Raw genomic sequence first — 22770 nt, 5'->3', positions numbered from 1 at the left:
CAGCCTTTTCCATTCCTTTTATCCTCTGGTCCTCAGCACAGAGGCACCTTCTGTCACGTGGTCTACTTACTGACCATTGGGAACAGCTGCTCGTTGGAAATACCCATGGTGCCCTTGTCCTTCCCTCTGCCTTTCTCTGGACTTGTTCTTTCTCCTTCCTGAGCCTCATGTTGGCCCTTGCTATCTCTACCTCAGGGCCCTACCAGAAGAAGAGGGAAGAGACGAAGAGCCTGACTTTCTCCAACCAGAGTGCAGCCCAGAGCGTACTGCGCTCATCAGTAGCACCCAGGCCTGTAGGGTGCTTGTGGACCCCCGGGGCCCCTTTGCTGCTTGTCACCAGATTATAGCCCCAGGACCCTTCGAGCAGTGAGTCACAGGCCCAGTACTTACAAGAATGTTCCAGATTCCTGCTGTGGTTTTCGTTTCTGACCCCCAATAGCTCCGCTGGCTTGGTTCTTTTCTCTCGTGACCTCGTGACCTCATTTCCTACTGACTCCCTGCATTCTATCTGCTGTCTTTCTGCCATCACATGCCTTACCCCCACCCCCACCCCAGCTACACCTCTAGCCCACCAACTTTCTATGTGAGACTCCAGCCTCCTCTTCGATATTTTAATCTGTTTTATTCTGATTTATTTGGATCTCATGTAGCCTAGGCTAATACATGTCTAAAGATGACCTTGAACTTCTGATCTTTCTGCCTCCACCTCCCAAGTGCTGAGATGATAGGTGAGCACCACCATGCCTGGTTTATGTGGTACAGGTGATCGAATCCAGAGCTTCATGCATGCTAAGCAAATATTCTACTAACTAAGCTGCAGCTCCATCTTGCCTGCTTCCATCCATCCATCCATCCATCCATCCATCCATCCATGTAGGGAGATTTGTGGGAGGACAGTATGTTCATTCAGTGTACATACCATGTATATTTATGCAGGTCACAGATAAACTTCAAATGTCCTTCCATAGCCTCGGTTTTTATCTTTTGCTCTCTTTCCTTTAGTGTGAGTGTGGATGTGGATATGTGTTGCCAGGGAACCAGAGTTGAAAATCGGGTGTCCTACCCTGTCACACTCTGCCTTATTCCTTTGAGACCGAACGTCTCTCACTTTTTTTTTGGACAGACTGTGGGAGAGTGAGCCCCATTGATCCTTCTGTCTTCACTGTCCACAGAGCAGGGGTTCTAGGCATGTACATGTGGATTCGAACCCAGATTCGCATCTTGAACAGCAGGTGTTTTTACCCAGTGAGCATTTCCCCAGCTCCTACTGCTGGGGACCTTCCTGACATCACAGGCAGTGACGGGGACATTGGCAGTTGCGGTGGTAAAAGTACCTTCCTTTTGCTACTTTTTTTTCCTTTCTTAACTCTTTGCTATTTTAAGGTCTAATGCAGCTGACTTCTGGCCATTAACTCCTGGTGTCCAGCAGCAGGGGATTAAGGAAAAAAGGCTTAATTGCTGAGACTCTCTTCTTTCTGGTTCAGGAGCCCCTCATGGTCAGGCAAGAGGCTTGGAGTTTGTTTTCTCTTCCTGAGCCAGAGAGAAAAGAAGAGGAAGAAAGAAAGAGAGAAAGGAAAGTCACCCACGCAGAAAACACACACACCCTGATGTACAGGAAATGGCTATACTCCAATTTGAATTATTGCTTTAGCCTTTTATAGCTTTTAGATAGAAAGTTCTCTGTGTAAGAATTACCTGCTTCATAGATAAAATGTTACATAAAAAGGGAGTTACAGAAGGATGCCAATAGTAAGTTCAAAGCAGGGTTTCATTCTATAAGCTCAATATAAGTTCAAAGCAACAGTTTCACACGGCCATGCTTTATCATAGTGCACACCTGTGGCTTCATCCTTGGACCTGACCTAGAATGAATGTTTTTCCTTGATCACAAATCTGTCCCAAGCCTATTTCTCTTCTTAGTGTAATGGTGAAGGCTCATTGTGTTCCTTATCATGCAGTCTTTACTTAGTATTCTATGAGGACAGACCACATCCTATTCTTGATTCTAACTTATTATATCTTTCTGGCAAAACAACTAAAACCACCTCCTTAAACTTTTTTTTCTTAAAAATACTTTAATCAAATTAGAAATTCTATAGTCATTAATTCATCTAAACAGCACCAATTTATAAAAGTTTATCTTCATGTTGATCTGTAGGACATTTGCTGATGTCCAGGAATTGTTAGGCTATGCAATAGTGACAGGAAAGGTATCTCAGCAGCAAGAAACAATCCTGGATGAAGTCTCTAAGGACCCTGTATCCCAGAGCTCACCCATCGCAGGTCATGCAAAATGGTGGGCTATCTCCAGAAAACTCATGTACATGCCTTGGTCCTTCCTAGATGGCTTCTAACATTCTACCTTGTTTTCTGACTCAAACCCAAGGCTTATCGATTAGGCTAAGCTGCCTGGCCGGTGAGCCTTGGGAACCCTCCTGTCTCCCTTTCCCAGCACTACAAACACATCACCACACCCTGCTTGCTAACATGGATACCGGTAATCGAACAGTAAGCAAGGCAAGCACTCTGTCAGCTGAGCCATCTCCCCAGCTCCCAGCCTCTCCCCCGACTGGACCCTTTTTCAGCAAGGCCAGATCTCATTGGCCTAACACCACACCCACTCCACCCATCATCCCCTTCCTCCCCTCCACAGGCGCTGTATGTCGGATATGTGCACTGGCTGGAAGACCAATGAAGAAGAGGAACTTCGATGCCGGGTCCTCAGTGGCTATGCCATCATTTGCCAAGAGGCAGGGGCCAACATGACTGGTTGGCGGGACCACACACACTGCGGTGAGGCTCTGTCCCTGCCCAGCGGCTGGCTGACTTCTTAGCCACTCTACCCTCAGCTGCCACCACCACCCTCACCATGGCCTTTGGGCCTTGGCCTTGGTTCTTCCATCCTCAGGTTCAAGGCAGCAAGTGACTGCGGACAGACCCCTCTCCCGCCCACACTCCTCCACTGTCTAATCCCAGTCCTCCTCCTCTCTGTCTCATATTTTGTTGTGTTTTCTCTTTAATTTGTTTTGTGTGTGTGTGTGTGTTGTGTTATGTGTTTTTGGGTGTATGCATGCATATGTGTGGAAACCAGAGAACAGGAGCCATTTACCTTGTTCTTTTGTTTAGGGGGGTCAATTACATGTATTTAGTGTGTGTGCTCGTTCGTGTGCGTGTGCGTGTGTGCTCTTCCACCATGTGGGAGGGATCCAATTCAGGTTACCTTTACCAGAGCTCTCACTAACCCACCTTGGTTTTTTGAGACAGGGATTCTCACTGGGACCCAGAGCCTAGTGATTAGGTTAGGCTGGCTGCCTAGTGAGCCCCAAATACCCTCAGGTCTCCACCTCCCCAGAACTAGAATTACCAGCACATGGCACACACCTGTCTAGGAACTGACCTCAGGTCCTCATGCTTGAGCAGAAGTACTTTTACGGGATCAGCTATCTCTTGACTCCATGCTTATGTTTTGGGGTGGCTTTTAAAAACAGATTTTGCTCATTTTTATTTGATGTATATGTACGAGTGCTTTGTCTGCATACCTTCTGTGTGCCATGTGCATGCTGATACCCACAGAGACTAGAAGATGCCCTGGAGCTAGAGTTACAGACGGTTGTGCCCTGCTATGTGGGAGCAAGCGCTCTAAACTGCGGAGCCACCTCTCGAGCTCCTGTTTTTGGCTTTTGGAGACAGAATCTCACTCTGTAACCCAAGCTGTCCTTAGAATCATGGTGATCTTTCTACCTCAGCTCTTGAGTGCTGGGATTACAAGACAGTATGCCCAGTGTTCATCTCTTTCCATCGCGTCTGTGTCCCAGACCTGGCCTGCTTGTCCTGGGCTCCCTGTCTGCAGGGATCTCTGTTGGGTGACCTTATCCGCCTCTTTCTTTTTCTTGCCCACCAGTCCCTTTATCTGTTTGGACCCAAGGCCAGCCTGCTCCTAACTATGCTTCTGTCCCCTCAGCCATGACATGTCCTGCCAATACTGTGTACCAGCGCTGCATGACACCCTGCCCAGCATCCTGTGCCAAATTTGTGACCCCCAAGGTCTGCGAAGGCCCCTGCGTGGAAGGCTGTGCCAGCCTCCCAGGCTACATTTACAGTGACACGCAGAGCCTCCCAGTGACACACTGTGGCTGCACCACCAGTGGCATCTATTACAAGGTCCGGGTGGCATAGAGGCCTGGGAGCCCAGGTACAGAGAAGGGGATTGTGGGTGAATCTAGACCAGCTCCTGTTTTCACCTTCTCTCTTCCAGCTTGGTGACAGCTTTATAACTAGCGACTGTTCCCAGCACTGTACCTGTGCAAGCCCCGGGATCCTGCTGTGTGAGCCCTATGGCTGCAGAGCTGGAGAGTCCTGCATGGTGGCCAACTTTACTCGAGGCTGCTTCCAGGGTGAGCCTGGATCCTTCTGCAATCTAAAACCAGGGATACCCTCCCTCTCTCCCCATCCCCTGCTAGGTGGGATTCCTGCTTGGTCCCGGGAAGACTGCACCTTCCTTTGTAGGGAGGGGTGAAGGAAAAACGCTCTCTCTTACCAGATATGTATCACCTGACATGCAGTGCTTGCCCCAAATCAACTTTAACCCTTACCTAGTGGGAAGTATGGCACCCCACTCTATGAGCAATGAAAAATAAGGTTCCGTCCAAGCATGGCAGTGGACACACCTTTAATCCTAGCACTCAGGAGACAGAGGCAGGTGGGTCTCTGTGAGTGTGGTCTGGTCTGCATAGAAGTTCCAGGCCAGACAAGAGTACATAGTGAGACTCTGTCTGTCTCTGTTTCTCAAGAGGGAAAGGATTCCAAGGCTAGCACTGCAGTTTGTAAAGTGCTTCCTGCACAAATGTGAGGGACCCGAGCTGGGTCTCTAAAACCATGTCTAAAGAGCTAAGTGTGGCTGAGGGATGTCTCCGTGCTTAGGTACACATCCCACTACCCACCTGGTAGTTGCCAACTGCCTGTAACTCCAGTTCTGGCCTCTGGGGGCACCAGATACACACGTGGTCCACATACATACAGCAGGCGCTCACATACACACTCCCGTGTACACATGAAATGGATCTCTGGGGCTTGCCAGGCTTTCAGCCGAGACGTATTAGTGATCAGTGAGCTCCAGGTTTATGACAGTCCCTGTCTCTAAAAAGGGCAAAGCAGATAGCAACTGAGGAATGACCTTCACACACACACACACACACACACAAAGTAACTGGGGGTTCCAGGAAGTTAAGCAAAGTCTCTAAACCCAGGGTAGCAGGGTTAAAGTGTAGATTGCCGAGCGAACCCCAGGTCAGGCTCCAGTGACTGCTGCCTTCTCCCCTGGGGCCTGTCCCACGGCCAGCCTTCTCCTGCACTGAGTATCCTCTTGGGACCCTCTCACACCTTTCTGCCCTTGCAGACAGCCCGTGTCTGCAGAACCCCTGTCACAATGATGGCCGGTGTGAGGAGCAGGGGGCCACCTTCATCTGCCACTGTGACTTTGGTTATGGAGGAGAATTCTGCACAGAGCCTCAAGATATCACAACCAGAAAAAAGCTAGGTAACAGCCACATCCTCATGTCATAATGTCAATTACATATCATAGGTGTCTGATAGAGACGACACTGATAGGTATAATATACAACAGTATTGATCTATCATAACATATAGCAAGCAAGATATCATAGGCAGTATTGTATATTACATATCATGTATGATATGTAGAATATATAATTGCATATCACATATATAGTTTATGGTTATATATAAATATTTTGGGTGCATTACACTAATATCTGTTAAGTGTATAATATATAAATTATGTTAATATGCTATATATTTTAGATAACATGAGTCATTATACTATTAGTTATATAACATATGCCATGTAATATTATATTTTACATATTTGAGAGATTTTATTTATTTGTTTGTTGTGGAGGTCAGAGAACAGCCCAAGGACATCCCCTCTTTCCTTCCACTATGTGAAACCCTGAATCCAAGTCAGGTCTCTAGCCTGGTGCCCAGACCTCAACCTGTGCCTCTGCCTCACCAGGTCATGTATTTTACACTATATAACATATGTGTAATATTCAGGGACACGGCCACTGGTGTGTAATACTAGTATGTTGGAGGTGAAGATAAGAAGGTTGGGAGTTCAAGGTCATCCTCCGCTTTATAGCAAGTTTGAGGTTAGCCCGGTATCTCAGTTAAAACCCTCTAAAATATGAATTATAGAACAATGTATTACATAGGAAGTATAATAGACATCATGTCGCTGTGACCCCCAAATCAGCAGGACAACAGTCCTCAATGGTCTTTTGCACATCTCCTAGTGCAGCAGTCTGGGATCTGCTCTTTGAACCCTAGCACTCCTTTTGTGTTGTTGTTGTTGTTGTTGTTGGTGGTGGTGTGTGTGTGTGTGTGTGTGTGTGTGTGTGTGTGAAGGGAGGGAGAGACAGAGGGGGAGAGGTCAATGAGGCAGGAGGGTAGATCACCCTGAGTTCAAGGCCAGTCTGCCTAGGCTACATAGTGAGTTCCAGGATAGCCTGGACATGGACAGACAGCCCTTGTAAAGTCCTGTGGGGGCTGGGACTAGAAAAAGTAAGGGCTACTGGGTGAGAGCGTTCCACTCTTCAAGTCCCTGAGCCTCCTGGAGGGAGAACTAGACACCAAGAGACTTAGGAGGACAAGATGCCTTAATCAGACAGCTAAGTACCAAAAGAAAGTGCTTCTTCCAGTATCCCCCAGTCTCCCACCCTCTCACCTGTCCCTGTTGAGCATGGGGGGAGGGGGGAGTATGCACAGGCACCGTATGCATGTAGAGGACAGAGGACAGCCTTGGGTGTGGGTGCTGAGATGTCTTATTTAAGACACGGGCTCTTGGGCCTGACAAGCTGGCTCAGGGGGTAAAGGTGGTTATCTCCAAGCCTGATGACCTGAATTTGATCCCAGGTCCCCACAGAACTCCTGCAGGCTATCCTCTGACCTCCACAGGAACATGCTTATAAACACACGCGCGTGCGCGCGCGCACACACACACACACACACACACACACACACACACACACACACACACAGTCTTCACCTCACATCTTGCTCTTGCTGGGACCACAGGCATGCATTTCCACAGCTGGCTGTGGGAGCTGTGCTTGTAAGATAACTTTACCCACTGAGCCAACGCCCCAAGGCCGTTGCTGTTTCCTTTCAGAAGCATCCAGTTTAGTGGCCATCCTGCCAGGAGTGCTTGTGATGGTGTTAGTCCCTGTCTTACTGCCCAGAGTGGCGAGGAGGAGGAGGAGGGGGTAAGTCCCGGTCTGGGGGCGGGGGAGTCGATGGGTGGGGCCTAACACACACAAAAGCCTTGCTCCCCATCTGTTCCCTACTCCCTCTAGGGAGAAACTGTTGAGAGGAAGCACACTTAGGCTGGAGGACACAGGTGAGAACCAGCCCTGGGCATGTGTGTGTCCTAGCCAAGAGTTGAGTCCTCCTGCAACGTGAGTGTTCTTGCTTTCTCCTCAGATGTTCCAGAGCCTACCTTCAAAGCCACTGAGTTCTGAGTTGTCCTCAAACAGAGAAAAAATATTTTATTTTTTTAAGTACTTTTGCTCTATGACTGTTATTGTGGGGGGACGGGCGTGCGCATGTCCAGAGGTGAGAAGACAATTTGTGTGAGTCACTTCCTTTACTTTGTGGGACATGGGGATCGAACTCAGGTCCTTAGGCTTCACAGCAGGCGCCTTCTTCACCGAGATATCTGAGATACCTCAGTAGGCCCAGGCTTAATGTTTTTAGATATGAATTTCTCCCTGATTGTGGTGGAGGCAGCCAGTCTGGGAGCTGAAGAGAAATAGGAAAGGGAGTCAGGTGTGTGTGGATCCCCAACGGCTGAGTGCTGTGCAGGGAATGTCCCCGGGGAGAGAACCTCAGGTCTCAGGAAGGAGAATGTCACTCATTGAAAGTCACAGTCAGATGGCCTGTTCAGCCCTGGTAGGGCACCAGCAATGGAAGACAAGAGGCAGGCAGGGAAAGTTCTGGAAGGAAGAATGAGCTATAGCCCTAGACGTCTCATGTCAGGAGGAAAGACTCTTCCTGTGAACGTCTTTTTTTTTGTTTTGTTTTAAAGACAAGTTATTATGTCGCTGAGAATGGCTCTGAACTCCTGATCCTCCTGCCTCTGCCTGTTGAAATTACAGGTTTACATCTCTGTACCATTGATGCTGGGGCAGATCCCTCCCAGGGTTCTGTGCATGCCAGGCAGACATTCCACACCTGAGCCACTTCTCTAGCTCCTTTGACATCGCCTTTACTCCAAGAACCCCCATTTTAAAATACATACATATGTGTTCATGTGTGTACATGTGTGTACAGATGTGACACCGTTCCTGCAAAGTCATGAACAAACATGCTCCCCGCAGACAGGGAACCAATGATGAACCAGAGTAGTGACACCCCTGCAGTCCAGAGTGCTGAGCTGATGAGTTTGCTGGGATCACTTGCAGGAATATAGGTGAACGGCTACCTACAGCAGCAGAAATGGCCCAAAGGTAGCTGTGATGGTCCCTAAAAGCTGGGGCCCTGGTCTCACCGCACAGCCTGCAGGCAGCTTGGTGGGTTAGAGGGTCTTCCGGGCAGCTTTGCCTGTCTGAGAGCGTTTCTCGGCAGTCCTTGCTGTTCAGGGAAGGAGCCAGGGCATTCTGTCAGTTTTAAGACAGAATCATTTACTTCCTGGGCCTTAGGGAGCTTCCCTTTAGGGCATTCTGAGTCATAACTTTGTTTCACTTATTTTATGTGTATGTATATAAAAGGAGTGTCTGCTATGTATGTGCACATGGGCATAGAAGCCAGAAGGGAATACTGAATTCCCTGGAACTGGAGTCACTGGCAGTTGTCAGCCAGCTGATGTGGGTGCTGGGAACCAAACTCAGGTCCTCTGGGAGAGCAGGAGTGCTCTTACCCATGGAGCCATCTCTTCTGCTCAAGATCCTGAGCAAGCGGCTCTCCAAGACAGGATGTGCCCACTAGGAAGAACTATCGTTCCGCAGGCACACGCTTCTCTGTGCACACTCGTGATGGAGTGGTCAGAGGACAGCCAGGCCCCTTCTGCCTTTTGTTTGAGAGAGTCTCTCATTAGACTTTGACACGGAGTTAGGCACCCAGCCAGCCAGTTCCCACGGATCCACTTCCCTTCTGTAGCTGCCCCACTGTCTTTACGGTGTGCATCACTACATCTGCCATTTACATGGCTTCTGGGGACAAACCCAGGTCCGCATTTATGTGACAAGCACTTTACCAACAGAGCCATCTCACCATCACCCCGGTGGGTTTTATTGTTTTTATCTTTACTAATGCTCACATATACAGGTAGAGGTCAGAAGATAGACAGCAAGCGGGAGCCAGTTCTCCTTTTACCACGCAGGGCTTAGGGACCAAGTTCAGGTTATGTGTGGTCTCAAGCTTGCTACGTAAGCCTTGCTGGTCTGACGCTCACTGAGCTCTGAGAGGACTTAGCTATGAGCTCCTCCACTAGGGGGAAGCAAGGGCATTCTGGGCTTCGTGTTTCCGGTTGGGATTTTCCCAGAGGGTATCCCTTACTCTTCATTCTTCCCTAAAGAGCCCTTCAGGAGGTTACTATAGGAACTGTGGGTGGAGTTAAAGGCTTTGGGAGCCATTCTGACAAGGTAGAAGTAACCCCTGGTTTAGCCAAAGGAGGCCAAGGTGTAGAATCTACAATCTACACTCTTGACAGTCTGTGTCTCCTGGGTTACTCCTTGCTTGGGGTAATGAAGGAGAAATTACGATTGGAATGAAGACAACCAGGCATGGATTAGACCGTAAGGACCTCAAGAAACAGACTTGGTCTGAGTGTGTTGAGACAGGGAGATCAGAGGCCCAGGGAGATATTATTAACCTGTCTGTGTGACAACCATATCTTTGGAGACCTTTCCAGAAGCCAGATATACCCAGTATGAGTATGGAAAGGGCCCAGGACAGGAGTGGGACCTGTCCTACACGGGCCTGATTTCCCTCACTAGGAAAGTGTAATCTCCTTCCACAGGAAGGCACAGTGTCCCTTTGCAGGTTAGCCTCCTGCCTGGAGCCCAGTCTCTCCACCTGGCCTCCCCATCTTTGTACTGCTCGGATGCCTTGGCCTTCATCTTTGTTCTTCCCCATAGCAGCTCTCCGAAGGTCACTCTATCTAGCCAGGATGTCTGCTTGGCAGCAAAAGGCAGTTGGCTGGATTAGTGTCCCCTGGGACACTCCCCTTCCTGGTAATAGTGAGCCTCTCCCACTCTCCAGAGATATTAAATGTCACCCAGGGAGAGGAGACAAAGGATTTAGTGTGATTCATACCATAATCCCAGCATTCCAGAGGCTGAGGCAGGAGGATAGTAAAGTTCCAGGCTGGCCTGAGCTATATAGCAAGCCCTGGTTTACAAAAGACAGGAAGGGGTAGGGGGTTCTGGAGGCTAGTTCAGTCAGCAAGTAAGCTCTAGCATTAGGGTTCTGTTTGCAGTGGAGCAGGGGCCAATGGGAGTGGTGCTATGGGCTTACTTTTCTAGAACTGTGGAGGGAAGAACAGAATTCCTAGTCCGTGCTGGCTGACTAGGCTAGCCCACTTGGCCAGTTGCAGGGCAATGAGAGAACCTGCAGAGTCTCAGTCTGTCTCACTCTGTGCACGCGCATGTGCACGCACACGTGTGGAACTGGAGAGACGGCTCGGTGGCACTTGTTGCTCTTATGGAGGACCAGAGTTTTGTTCCCAACACTCATGTCAGACAGCTCATGACAGCTTAAAACTCCAGCTCCAGGGGATCTCACATACTCTTCTAGCGTCTGTGGGAACCTAGGTTCACATGGACATACCCCTCCTCCCAACACACAGCCCCACCCATGCATGCACAAGCACACACAGGGAAATGACAGGAACATTGCCTTGGGACACTGCTATGAGGTTCTGCTCTCCCTCCACATCAACGGTGCTGCTTCAGAAAGGCTGCAGCTCCATCAGGCTAGCCTGCACTGACCTGCCCTTGCAGGTGTTTCGATGGGAAGGCATACCCAGGAGCAGAGGGGGCTGAGAAAACACCACAGTGGGGAAGTGGAGAGGCTGGAATGGGGTATGGATCCCATCCTCCTTTTCCTCTCTGGAGGGAAAAGTTAGTAGCAGACACATTCGAGCAGCTCCCCCTCCCCTTCCCAGGAGGCCAGGAAAACCTGCCTGGGCAGCATCTTGAATGGGGGAATTGTCCTGAGTGCTCCCTGGCATATGTACACACATGTGAGGGCCCCCCTTTCAACCACTCCCCACCTTCCACCACAGCCCATGCTGGCTCTCCCATTACCATGAAACCAACCTGAGCTATGGACATCCAGCCCAAGTCTGTGGACACCTAACTGGACCCCCCACTGTCACCTGTGCCCCTTCATCCTTTTAAAGTAGTTCTAGGGTGGGGCTATGGGCTACAAGCTTGGCTTCCCTCACACAGCCCCCTGCCAGAGCTGAGGAGACAGAGGAGGGGCAGGAGGTGGCAGCCCCACCCCGGAGGTGCCTGAGGCTCTTGGCAGGGGCAGCTGGAGCAGTTAGCACCAGCTGCCAGTGACTCACCTCCCACCAACCCAAACAAAACACCTTGGGGCTGGGAACCAACACCCAGCACCTCCTCACACCGTAATCCCACCACCTGACCTGACTCTTCAAATCCAGACCTCTAGAGGTCCCCTATTCTCAGAAATCTGGTCTATCCCAGCTCCCAGTCACCCTCAGGACTGAGACATATCCCATTTTCTTTTATTTATACAAAAAAAGTTTCTTTTTAAATATAATTTAAGAACCCCCTTCCAAGCACTGTTGTCTGCCTCTTGACTGCCACCACCCTCCTGTCCCTTTTACAACATCAGCCCCTCCCCTCCACTCACAACACAGCTTGGGGGCACTTGGGGGGAGGGAAGGAGGAAGAACTGTCGAAAGCACTGTTTCTAGAACATACACCAATGGGTCCTTATTCCCAACAGGAGATAGTGGAACCAGGTACCCTTCAATGCACAAAATCTGGACAAGGAGGGGGGGAAAAGGAGGGAAAAAAATAACCAAATAAAAAATAGTAAAACTTCAGAACCTTCAATATGAAGGCCGATGAGGGGAGGGGCATTTACAAGGGAAAAATGATTGCCTTTGGTGGTGACAGCAAGTTGGGACATCAAAATCCAATGATTACATCACCGGGTCCTGACAGACCCTTCCTGCCTCCTGGGATGGCATTTTCCACTCCCAAGTTGGCAGGCTGGTCACCCTTTCTCTTTGGTCTGCAGGGACATGCCCGTTAAGGTAGAAGGCGCTTGGGGAGAGAGCCCTCTGGGAAGATGGGAGATTAGAGATGTAGGGATGTTTCTTTGCCCAGTCTTGAGGAAAAGATTCACTCTTGAGTTTGGGGTTCCCCGCCAAGGCACACGTGTGATTCTTCTCACTCCATATGGCACAGTTCCCCAAATCCTGGGTCTCCAGGATTAACAGCTCCGACCTCCTCTGTTCAAAGTGCAATCCAGTGGGAAGCTGTGGTGAGGGAGACGGGCTCATCGTGTGAGTCCCCACCCAACTCTGCCCCTGGAAAGAAGACTTGGCCACAGCCCCGGGGCGGTGAGTCCTTGGAGGTCAGAACTGCTGGGCTGGTCCTCCTGTCCCACCAGGGGCTCCTGGCTTAACTTGGGACTTCATATGCTGCACACTGGCTAAGATTTTTTTCTGGTGTCCTGCCAGAGTGACTCCAATTCGGAGAAGGTCCCTGTGGAAAAATAGAAGGCTGGATGAGTCCAGGGACCAGTCAATCAGGAAGCCCATAGGAGAGGATGTCAAGAGTAATCACTAAACCTTTACTGAGCAGCCTCAGTAGAGGAAGGAAAGAGAAAGTCCTCAAAGAAAACTTAGGGGAAAGAAACTGCAGAGACTAACTGGTAATTTGAGATAAAGTATTGATATGTATCCCATGCTATCCTCAATTGAAAACTCCTGCCTTAGCCTCCCAGGAGCTGGGAGCACAGTGGTGTACTAACACAGTTACGTCCTCCTGACGTAAGTCTGTGCCTTCCCTCCCCCTCCCCCCATATCCAAAGCTGGGGTAAGCAAAGGCCTTGGGAGAGAACCAGAGAAGGGAGGAAGGAGGCACACCAAGTACAGACAGGCAAGAGAACAGTTATTTGGGAGTTGATAGAATCATAAAACCATTTAACATCAAAGCTGGGAAGGGATATCCAAATCTCAGCCCTGTCCTCTCCTTTTATGGGTGGGAAAAGAGAGCCAGAGTTGACACATTACCGAGAGAGCCTCGTTTGGAATGTAGATAGAAGCAAAGACAGATACAGGCTGGAAAGGGAAGGGAGATGACCCAGGCTCAAGGAGGCTCCAGAACAAACACGAGCAGGCCGCTGCTGGTCTGGGAAGATCCAGGGGCTTAGCCTCAGTCATGATTTGTTTGGTGGGCAGCTCTGAGCATAGCGTTGGGCCACCAATATAACAGCCCTTGAAGATGAACTCAGAGACCCCTACTGAACCTGAGGGTCTGACTCAGCCTCCTATACCTGACGTTCCCAGGCACTGTCTAAGTTCTGTGCCCGCACTGTGGTCCCTTGCACTTACTCTGCAGAGATCTGGCTGACCACCTCAAAGGAGCCGAATCCAGCCGCTGCAAAACTTTCTTCGTATCTTCCCATCTTGATGGCTCGAAGCCACTCGCCCACAGACCCAAAAGCAGAGTAGTGAGGCTGCCGTTGGTCCAAGAGTGGATGTGAGGCCCTGAGAGGTGTGGAGGATAAAGATAGAGAGAAATGCTAAGTCAGACAGCTATTGTATCAGAGGGCTTTGGGAAGATCAACACGGACCAACCCATATACAGTCAAAGGGACGGATACTCCAGGGTCACTTAGAAGGGCTCTTGGGTTGTTCTTTCGGATCCTTACCCGCCATTCTCCCTGGCCACGATTTTGAGGCTAGCGGGATTCCGGATCATCTTGTCCAGAGCGCTGACCACTTGAGGGAAGCGGGGCCGGGCATTCCGGTCCTTCTGCCAACAGTCCAGCATGAGCTGGTGGAGGGAGGTGGGGCAGTCTGGAGGAGGGGGCAACCGGTAGTCCTGTTCAATAGCATTGATCACCTGCAGCGACAAGGAAGACTGGGTGAAGCTAGCTTGAGAGAACCACTCATCAAAGGCACCATGGGCACCCCAAAACATAGACCCCTGAGTCCCAGAAGGACGGAAATTGCCTTGGCTGGCCACACTCCCCCACCCCACCCCTGAAGCTCTTGAGCTTCAGTTTAGAGCGTAAGCTCCCAACCCTGCCCTCCACCCATCCCCAACTCCAACACGGCTACATCCAACTCCCTGTGTGTTCATGTGTCCACGTGCATGTGGAGTCAATGGAGGGCATCTTCCTACATCGCTCTCCACCTTATTTTTAAACTGCATGTATCTGTTTACTTGCGGAAGCTTGTGTAGAGGACTGTTTGAAGCAATCAGTTCTTTCCTTCCACTGTGTCCATTCTGGGGACTGAACTCAAGCCATCAGGACCACTGAATTACCCTCCAGTTCTTCACTTTCCTTTGCCTTCACATGTAATGCGCATGGATGGCTGTGTGTGTGTGTGCGCGTGTGTGCACGAGTGTGTGTGTATGTGTGCGGGCGTGCGCGTGCATGCGCGCCTGTGTGCATGCATGCGTGCGTCAGAGGTTAGTATCAGGTGTCTTCTCATCAGTCACTCTCCACCTTCTTCACTGAGGCAGGGTCTCTCTCTTGAACCCAGAGCTTACTGAGTCCTAGTCTAGCTTGATCCAGATCTCCTATCTCTACCGTCCAAGTGTTGGAATTACAGACAAGCTCCGGCAGCTCCCTGAGGTTTACCCGAGGGCTCGGGATCTGAATTCCAGGCCTCATCCTTGGATTACAAGCACGTCACCTACGGGTCTGGCTTCCCAGCCCCTCCACCTTGGCTTTTGAGACAATGTCTCTCACTGAAGCTGGAGCTGACTGCCTGGCTATGCTGGTGGGCCAGTTAAGTTCCCCGGATATGTCTGTCTCCGACACCCCCAGCAATGGGGCTATGGAGGCCCTCATCCTTGCATGGCAAGGAATGTACTCACTGAGTTATCTGCCCCGTAGTCCCTGCAGCCAAGTCTTGGATGCAAACATCACCCCTCTATGCCCACACACACGGATGGGGAAGAGTCTGGGAACCCTATCCCCTACTCCTGTATCCAGGATACACAATAGACTGTCCTGACAGAATACCCAGCAGGATACACGATAGACTGTACTGACAGAATACCCAGAGAGTCTTGGTATGATCTTGGAACACTTACGTCCTGGTTGCTCATGTCCCAGTAAGGCCGTTCTCCAAAAGACATCACCTCCCACATGACGATCCCATAGCTCCAGGCATCACTGGCAGAAGTGAATTTCCTGAAGGCAATGGCCTCAGGGGCGGTCCATCGGATGGGAATCTTTCCTCCCTGTGGAAGAAGCCACCGGAAAAGGTGAACCCAAGGCAGCATCAGGAGCCAGGAACATCATCCATGAGGGATACTTCAGTCAACCTGACAGAATCTAGACTCTTAGAGGACCAGCTGGTGGCAGTGCCTGAGAGGGGTTATCTTAAACGAGGATACCTGGGCTTGGACCCCTGCACTGAATCAAGAGGACAAAATGAGTTGGGCACAGGCATTCATTAATTGTTCTGTTTCTTGACTGTGGTGCAATGTGACCAACCACCTGCTTCTAGTTCCTGCTGCCTTGGCTTTGTCACCGTGTACTGTGAGCTCAAAATAAACGTATCTTAAGTTACCTTTGTTGGGGTATTCTATCACAGCCATAGGGAAAGAAATGAAGACACGCCCCCTGCCCCTCCACCCCACCATCACCAGCTCTGCATTTCTCCCTGACTTCCAGCCCCACACTCGTCCTTCTCTCATCTTGTTTTGTGATGTTTTCTAGAAACAGTCAGGTGCCGCCCTACGCGCCTCCAGCTCCCTGGCTCCCTCTGTAGCCACAGATGAACTTCTCCCATCCTCTAGCCTTCACCTTCTCTGTGGTGGGGTGACAGGCACACACCACTGCATCTGGTTTCCTTTTCTTTCTAGCGCAGATCCACCTAGATAGCCCAGGCTAGCTACCATCACACAACATCCCTCTCTCAACCTCCTTTGTTGTTGGAATGACAGGTGTCATCCCAGATGGTCTCGTTTTTTTCCTGGCTCCAAGCTCCCATCTCCACGGCTGTTTCCTCACACATCAGAAGCTAGTTCTCCTTCAGCCCGCACCTGTATCCTCCCCCAGGAGCAAAGCTGCCAATACTGTTCTGCCTGTGCTTTCTCCAACCAACCCACCTCCCCATGTGAACTCTTATCCCTGGCCCCAGGCTCACCAGGGAGCTTGTGTAGGTGGGATCAGAGGAGTTCTCCTCCAAGAATCTGGAGAGGCCAAAGTCGGACACCTTGCAGACCAGGTTGCTGTTGACCAGGATGTTACGAGCAGCCAGGTCTCGATGGACGTAGCTCATTTCGGCCAGGTACCGCATGCCCGAGGCGATGCCCCGCAGCATGCCCACCAGCTGGATGGCCGTAAACTGCCCATCATTCAGCTGCAGAGGAGACAGGAGAGAAAGGCTGGCTGAGGATGGATCACCCGTGGCTTACCCTCCTCGCCTTTCCCTTCACCACAGCCATCATGCATCTGCCCATCTTCCTAAATTCCCCCGGCTATAGCAACACCTGGGCGCAGTTTCTCATCATACCTCATACTTTGGTTTTTGCTTTTGAGATAGTCTTGCTTATAGCCCTGGGTGGCCCAGAACTTACGGCAGTCCTCCCACACCCATCTCCCAACCGCTGGGGATACAGGCATGAACCAATCATGCCTCCCGGTTTTCTTTCATTTTAAAGATGTATGCTCATCACTTCCATATTATGAAGAGCTGCTTTTAAAGCCCACCTCCTACGTCTCAGACTGCCCCATTCTTGACAAGATCACCCTATATATCTCCAGCTGGTTAACTGGGAATTTACCATGTGGCCCAGGCTGGCCTGGAAATGTTCATTCTCCTGCCTCAGCTTACAGGCACGCACCACCATGTTCTGCTTCTAATCACCACATCTAATTAATTGTTTACTTTGATTTTTTTTTTTTGAGACAGGCTCTCAATATGTATCCCAAAGCAGCCCAAAGTTGTGGCAATCCTCCTGGCTCAGCTTCTCAAGTTCTGGGATTATACATGCAAGCCATCACTAATGGCTTCAGCTAACATTTTTATTCTAACGAAGTCCTTAGATTTGATAGGCAGGGCTGGGCCAGGTAGGCGTGTACTCTGAGCTGCCTGTCAACGGGGAAAAGGCCTCAGATTAACTGTGTGTGAACACAAGGGAACTGTAGGAAACAGAGGTCTGGTGCCTCCCTGACCTTGCTGTGTTTTCATTTTGCCCTCACAGCAACATCAACCAGAATAACAAAACTAAACGGAACCCATCAGGGTTAACTCAGGATGCCGGGACCCACCCGCTACATCTCTGGAGGGAAGGACAAGGAGGCTGCATCCAAAATCTGCATTCTTTTTTCAGTGATGACAACTGAACCTAAAACCTCACAAGCACTATCCCACTGAGCCCACTCACTCACCCCAACCCCTCACTGCGGGATTCTGTATAGGCAATCTACCATGAAACTACATCATGGTCCTTTCCCCACCCCAATTGTTTTGAGACAAATTCTCTTTAACTTGCCCAGGCTGGCCATGAACTTGTGATCGATCCTGTGCCTCACTCTCCCAAGTAGACAGGCAGCATACTGGTTATTTGCGTGTATCTCCCTAAATCCTAGAAAGTCCTTCAGAGAGACTAACAAACTGAAAAACTGTCACATTTGTCCCTCGGATCCATGGCTTCTTCCCTATAGGGTCATTTAGCTTGCTTTCCTGTATTTCCTGTAACCAACTCTCTTTCTCCCATGTCCTGATAAATTGGAAATTAGACGTCTGTAGCTGGATCACACAGGGGAGCTGTGCTCCACACTGCAAAGGTCCCAGCGAGGAGACCCACCCAGGCTCCTGTGGATGCTGAGGCAGATCCATAGAGGGCAGTGTGACCCCTCAACACTGACACAGGAGTCTGTGTTGTGAAGGTCCTGTTGCAGAGTAAGGAAGATGCGTTTGAGAAAAGACTGCAGAAGAGAAAGTTAAATCGAGATATAAGGGAAAGCATATTCAGGACCTAGAATAGAAAGCCAATGTAGATAGACACTCAGAATGACGAATAAACAGAAAGGTAGGGTGGGAATGCAGTTCAGATAGTAGAAGGCTGTCTAGAATCCCTCAGTGAGGGGCTGGGGGCGTGGCTCAATGGTAGAGCCCCTGCCTAGAATCCCCCAGTGAGGGGCTGGGGGCGTGGTAGAGCCCCTGCCTAGAATCCCCCAGTGAGGGGCTGGGGGCGTGGCTCAGTGGTAGAGCTCCTGCTTAGAATCCCCCAGGGAAGGGCTGGGGGCGTGGCTCTGCAATAGAGAGGTTGTGGAGCCTATATATGAGACCCTGGTTTGACTCTCCTGTAATGTACAACAATAAATCAATCAAATAATTCAGTCACTGTTCAAGATCTGGTTTGATTTTTTTCCATGTCTGAAACTAGCTTTTTTTTTTTTCCTTTCTGAAGGTAGAGTCTTGCTATGCAATACAGTCTAAGCTGGCCTAGAACTGGCTTTGTATCCCTAGGCTGACGTAAACTCACAAGCTTCCTGCCTCTGCAATACTAGGATTGCAGGCATGAATTCTGCTTTACTCTGTTTTCTAAGCCCAGCTCTCCCTGCTTCCTCACCCCCAGGAATATACTGTGGTTGTGAAGGTGGGGGTGGGGTGGGGGGTGGCTCACCCGGAGGAAGGAGTCCAGGGCTCCGTTCTCCATGAATTCCGTGAGGATCATGACCGGCACGCTGTTGGTGACCACACCCTCAAGGCGGATGATGTTGGGATGCTCAAACTGACCCATGATGGAGGCTTCGCTCAGGAACTCACGCCTCTGGCGCTCCGTGTAGCCACCCTTGAGGGTCTTGATGGCCACACAGCTCTCCTTTTTCCCTGGTGCCTTCAGCCGACCCCGGCAAACTTCACCGAACTCACCTTCGGTCACAATGCAGAGGGTCAGTCTTTCTCCTGTTACGACCCATTTGTTTTCTTCCCACCGCCCAGGCTTCTACTTTTGTGGTGCGTGTGCATGCACTTGTGTGTGTGTCCGTGTGCATATACACGCATATTGAACACGTGAACATATACATTGTATGTACATGTTCCTGTGGATGTGTGTATGAATGTGATAGCGGCCACACGTCAACATCTGGTGTTTTCTTTCACTTTTTTTCTTACTTTCATAATTATATTTAATGGTTATGCAGGGAGAATGAACATGTGACGTTCGGAGGACAATTTTCAGTAATTAGTTCTCTCCTCCTGGCATGTGGGTCCCTCACAGGTCATCAGCCTTGGCTGCAGTCACCTTTATCCTCTGAGCCATCCTGTAGCCCTTGGCCAGCCTGGAACTTGCTATGTAGACCAGGTTAGCCTCAAACTAAGAGTGCCCTGCCTCTTCTCCTGAGTGCTGGAATTAAAGATGTGGCCACCACATCCAGCAATACACTGACTTTTCGAGAGAGGGTTTCTCACTGAACCCAGATCTCATCAGTCTGGCTAGGCTGACGGGCTAACCAATGAGGACCACAGACCCTCTGCGTGTCCCTTCAGGCCCCCCCACACTGGCCCCAACCCCCGCCCCAGTGCTGGGATTACAGGCATGTACTGCGGTCCTCAGCTTTTCCACATGGGTCTGGGGATTGAACTCAGTTCCTCACGTTTGTACGGCAGATGCTCTACTGACTGAGCCACCTCCAAAACTCTCCGGCTTGTTCCTCTTACCTGCACCAATTACCTCTTCAATCTTGACATAGGAGACATCGATCTCTTTGGCAAATTCCCTCACTGCCTCATTAGGGTCTTCATAAGTAAAGGGATCAATGTAGACCTTGGTACCTAAAGAGTCACACAGGAGCCCATCAACCAGGAAGTAAATTCCTCTGGACCAAGGCGTCCCGTTAGCCCACAGCTCCTTTCCCCCTGTCTGTGTCCCACATACCGTGCCCAATGAGATACTGCCCATGTTTATCCGAGTATTCAACTTCCCTTCCATTGCTCTGCTTCCTGTAGCCGTGAGAAAAGAAATAAAAAAGTAAACTGAGTCATATGTCTCTATGCCCACAGAGAATGAAGGAGTCGGGGGCCAGAAAAATTTCCATTGAGAACTGACCAGTGGGAAAGACAGGAAGATTTGCTGTAGGACGGTGGTTCTCAACCTGTGGGTCGAGACCCTGAGGGGTGGGGGTCAAACGACCCTTTCTCGGGGATCTTATATCAGATATTCTGGATATCAGACATTTACACCACGATTCATAACAGTAGCAAAATTACACTTATAAAAGAAGCAACGAAAGTAGTTAATGGTTGGGTGTCAGCACAACAGGAGGAACTGTATTAAAGGGTTGCATCATTGGGCAGGTTGAGAACCACTGCCCTAGGGTGTGTGAGCAGGTGGCTATCCGAGGGAGTCTGCAGGCCAGAGTCTTTACCTGAGGCAGAGAACTGCAATGACAACGACCACCAGGACCAGGACCACGCCCACAACTGCAGTGCCTGCAATCAGGGCCAGCTGCTCCCGCCAGCTCTCGCTCTCTGGAGGAGAAGAGGTCAGGTAAAGATGAGAGCTCCTGATTCCCCCTAACTCCACCGGCAAGCAACGATCTGAGGTCTACTGAGCCGACTCGAATCTCAGCCCAGTGCGAGCCGAGCGACGAATGAGCTCAGGTTGAGGACAATGGAGTCAGCGCCCGCACTTTGATATAGTGAGTGAAGTTGGAGGAATTTTGTATGTTGGTGTGTGTATGTGTGTGGATACACACTTGGAGGTGCTCACACACAACTTTTATGTGTGTGCCACAGATCCTATCTTAAGCCCACATGCTTGCTGGACAAACACTTTATTAGCTGAGCCAGCGCCCCTCCAAGGGACATTTTGATTTTGTTCTATGATATGTTTTGGCGTCTTTAACAAAGAAAACCTTATTTGAGTGAGAGTCCGAAGGTGATAGAATACACCTGTAATCCTGTTCAGGAGGCTGAGGCAGGAGGACAGAGAGTTCAATACCAGCCTGGGCTACAATAGCAGGTTCTGCCTCAGCATAGACAACTTAGCAAAACCCTATCTCAAAATAAAAATAAAGGCAGGGATATAGCTCAGTGGTAGAGTGCTGGACTAGCATACACAAGGTCCATCAGCACTGAGAAAAATAAGACAAAGGTGATGGCCTGTGTCTGTAACCACAGCATTTAAGAGGCTGAGGCAGGAAGATTGCCAAGTTAAAGCCCAGCCTGTGTCACACAATGAGATCCTATCTCTAGTTCATCAGCTAGCGCCTCTTCCAGGGCACCTGGGTTCCCTTCCCAGCATCCACAGGGGGGAAGCTCAAATACTCCAGTTCCAAGATCCACTTCTGGCCTTCGCGGGCACTCCGTCTGCACAGGGCACAGACACACATGCAGGCAAAACAATCATATGCATAAACTAAAATCCTTAAAAAAGCATAAAAGATATGAAAAAGAAAAGTAATGGAAGAAAAGAGAAGATTAAGAAACAGAGAGAGAGAGAGAGGAAGAGAGAGAGAGAGAGAGAGAGAGAGAGAGAGAGAGAGAGAGAGAGAGAGAGAGAGAGAGACAGGCCAAGTGTGGTGGGATACTCCTGTACTCTTGGGAGGCAGAGGCAGGAGGGTTGCTGCAACTCTGAGTCCAGCCTTGCAAATTCCAGAACATCACCGTGGCTACATAGTAAGGCCCTGTCTCAAAAATCACAGAGCTTTTCAAAAATTATGGAGTTAAGCCGGGCAGTGCTGAAGTGTGCTTTGAATTCCAGCACTTGAGAGGCAGAAGGTAGGTAGATCTCTGTGATTTGGGGGCCAGCCTGATCTACAGAGCAAGTTCCAGAACAGCCAGGGCTACACAGAGAAACTCTGTCTCGAAAAACCAAACGAAAACAAAAAAAGCGTGGGCTACCTCACTTTACTTCAGAACTCTGTGACAGAGGGTGGATGATTTTTCTCATCTTACAGGAGGAAGGAATAGGAGCTAGTGGCTCAACTTCTGCTAAGGATGAAGAGCCCAGCAGGCTTCACAGCCAAAGCACGGATTTAGTTTCTCTATTCTAGGTTCTATGCTGTCTTTGATGGCTTGGGCTTATCATTGAAGGATAAAAGCAAGGTAGATGGCTGCCGATACTAAAGCAAGCCATGTTTGGTGGGGGCCAACCCTCCCAAATTCCACTGGAAACCCCAAACTCACCATCCAGCTGAGTCTGACTGTGATGCTCCTGGCCAAAGGGTCCGTAGCCAGCCTCGGACCGTGCGCGAACCTGGACCAGGTAGCTGGCTCCCCGCTTCAGGCCCCGGAGCTCAGCTCGGTTTTCTGATGTCTTTAGGAAACGTACACTGCTGGGGCCCTCTGCTCCCTGTGCAGGAGGAAGGAAAGGGTCGTAAGATAGTCCCCCTTCTCTGCTGCTTTTCTTCCCCCCTCATACCACTTTATCCTACCACGTGGCATCATTGAATCTTTGTAGCAGCTTTAGTGTCTCTTTATGATACTAGAACTCAAACCTAAACATCTCACATGCCAAGCAAGCACTATACCACTGAGCCACGCCCCCAGCCCCTCACTGGGGGATTCTAGGCAGG

At 50.1% G+C, this 22770-nt stretch overlaps 2 protein-coding genes across 3 annotated transcripts in view; one reads left to right on the top strand and one right to left on the bottom strand.

Moving 5' to 3' along the window:
• The window catches only part of Zan (zonadhesin), a 94237-nt gene extending 86702 nt beyond the window's left edge, over positions 1 to 7535 (top strand). Inside the window, exons 67-75 of the mRNA XM_028777870.1 lie at positions 37 to 92; positions 196 to 366; positions 2654 to 2793; positions 3962 to 4161; positions 4256 to 4394; positions 5396 to 5536; positions 7187 to 7280; positions 7371 to 7414; positions 7498 to 7535. Of these exons, the coding sequence (XP_028633703.1) occupies positions 37 to 92; positions 196 to 366; positions 2654 to 2793; positions 3962 to 4161; positions 4256 to 4394; positions 5396 to 5536; positions 7187 to 7280; positions 7371 to 7414; positions 7498 to 7535 (1023 nt within the window). The remainder of the gene's footprint in view (positions 1 to 36; positions 93 to 195; positions 367 to 2653; positions 2794 to 3961; positions 4162 to 4255; positions 4395 to 5395; positions 5537 to 7186; positions 7281 to 7370; positions 7415 to 7497) is intronic.
• Positions 7536 to 11750: 4215 nt separating this feature from the next.
• Ephb4 (EPH receptor B4) overlaps positions 11751 to 22770 on the bottom strand; it is a 23718-nt gene continuing 12698 nt past the window's right edge. For both annotated transcript variants that reach the window (XM_028777812.1, XM_028777813.1), the window contains exons 8-17: positions 22382 to 22547; positions 20620 to 20722; positions 20130 to 20194; positions 19913 to 20026; positions 18876 to 19123; positions 16388 to 16603; positions 15327 to 15476; positions 13930 to 14123; positions 13610 to 13765; positions 11751 to 12758 (exon numbers count right to left, since the gene is read on the bottom strand). In XM_028777812.1, the coding sequence (XP_028633645.1) occupies positions 12629 to 12758; positions 13610 to 13765; positions 13930 to 14123; positions 15327 to 15476; positions 16388 to 16603; positions 18876 to 19123; positions 19913 to 20026; positions 20130 to 20194; positions 20620 to 20722; positions 22382 to 22547 (1542 nt within the window). In that variant the 3' untranslated portion in view covers positions 11751 to 12628. The remainder of the gene's footprint in view (positions 12759 to 13609; positions 13766 to 13929; positions 14124 to 15326; positions 15477 to 16387; positions 16604 to 18875; positions 19124 to 19912; positions 20027 to 20129; positions 20195 to 20619; positions 20723 to 22381; positions 22548 to 22770) is intronic.

This window comes from Grammomys surdaster, unplaced genomic scaffold (assembly GCF_004785775.1).
Source record: "Grammomys surdaster isolate TR1022 unplaced genomic scaffold, NIH_TR_1.0 316, whole genome shotgun sequence".
NCBI lineage: Eukaryota > Metazoa > Chordata > Mammalia > Rodentia > Muridae > Grammomys > Grammomys surdaster.
This window is presented reverse-complemented; position numbering and strand designations above follow the sequence as displayed.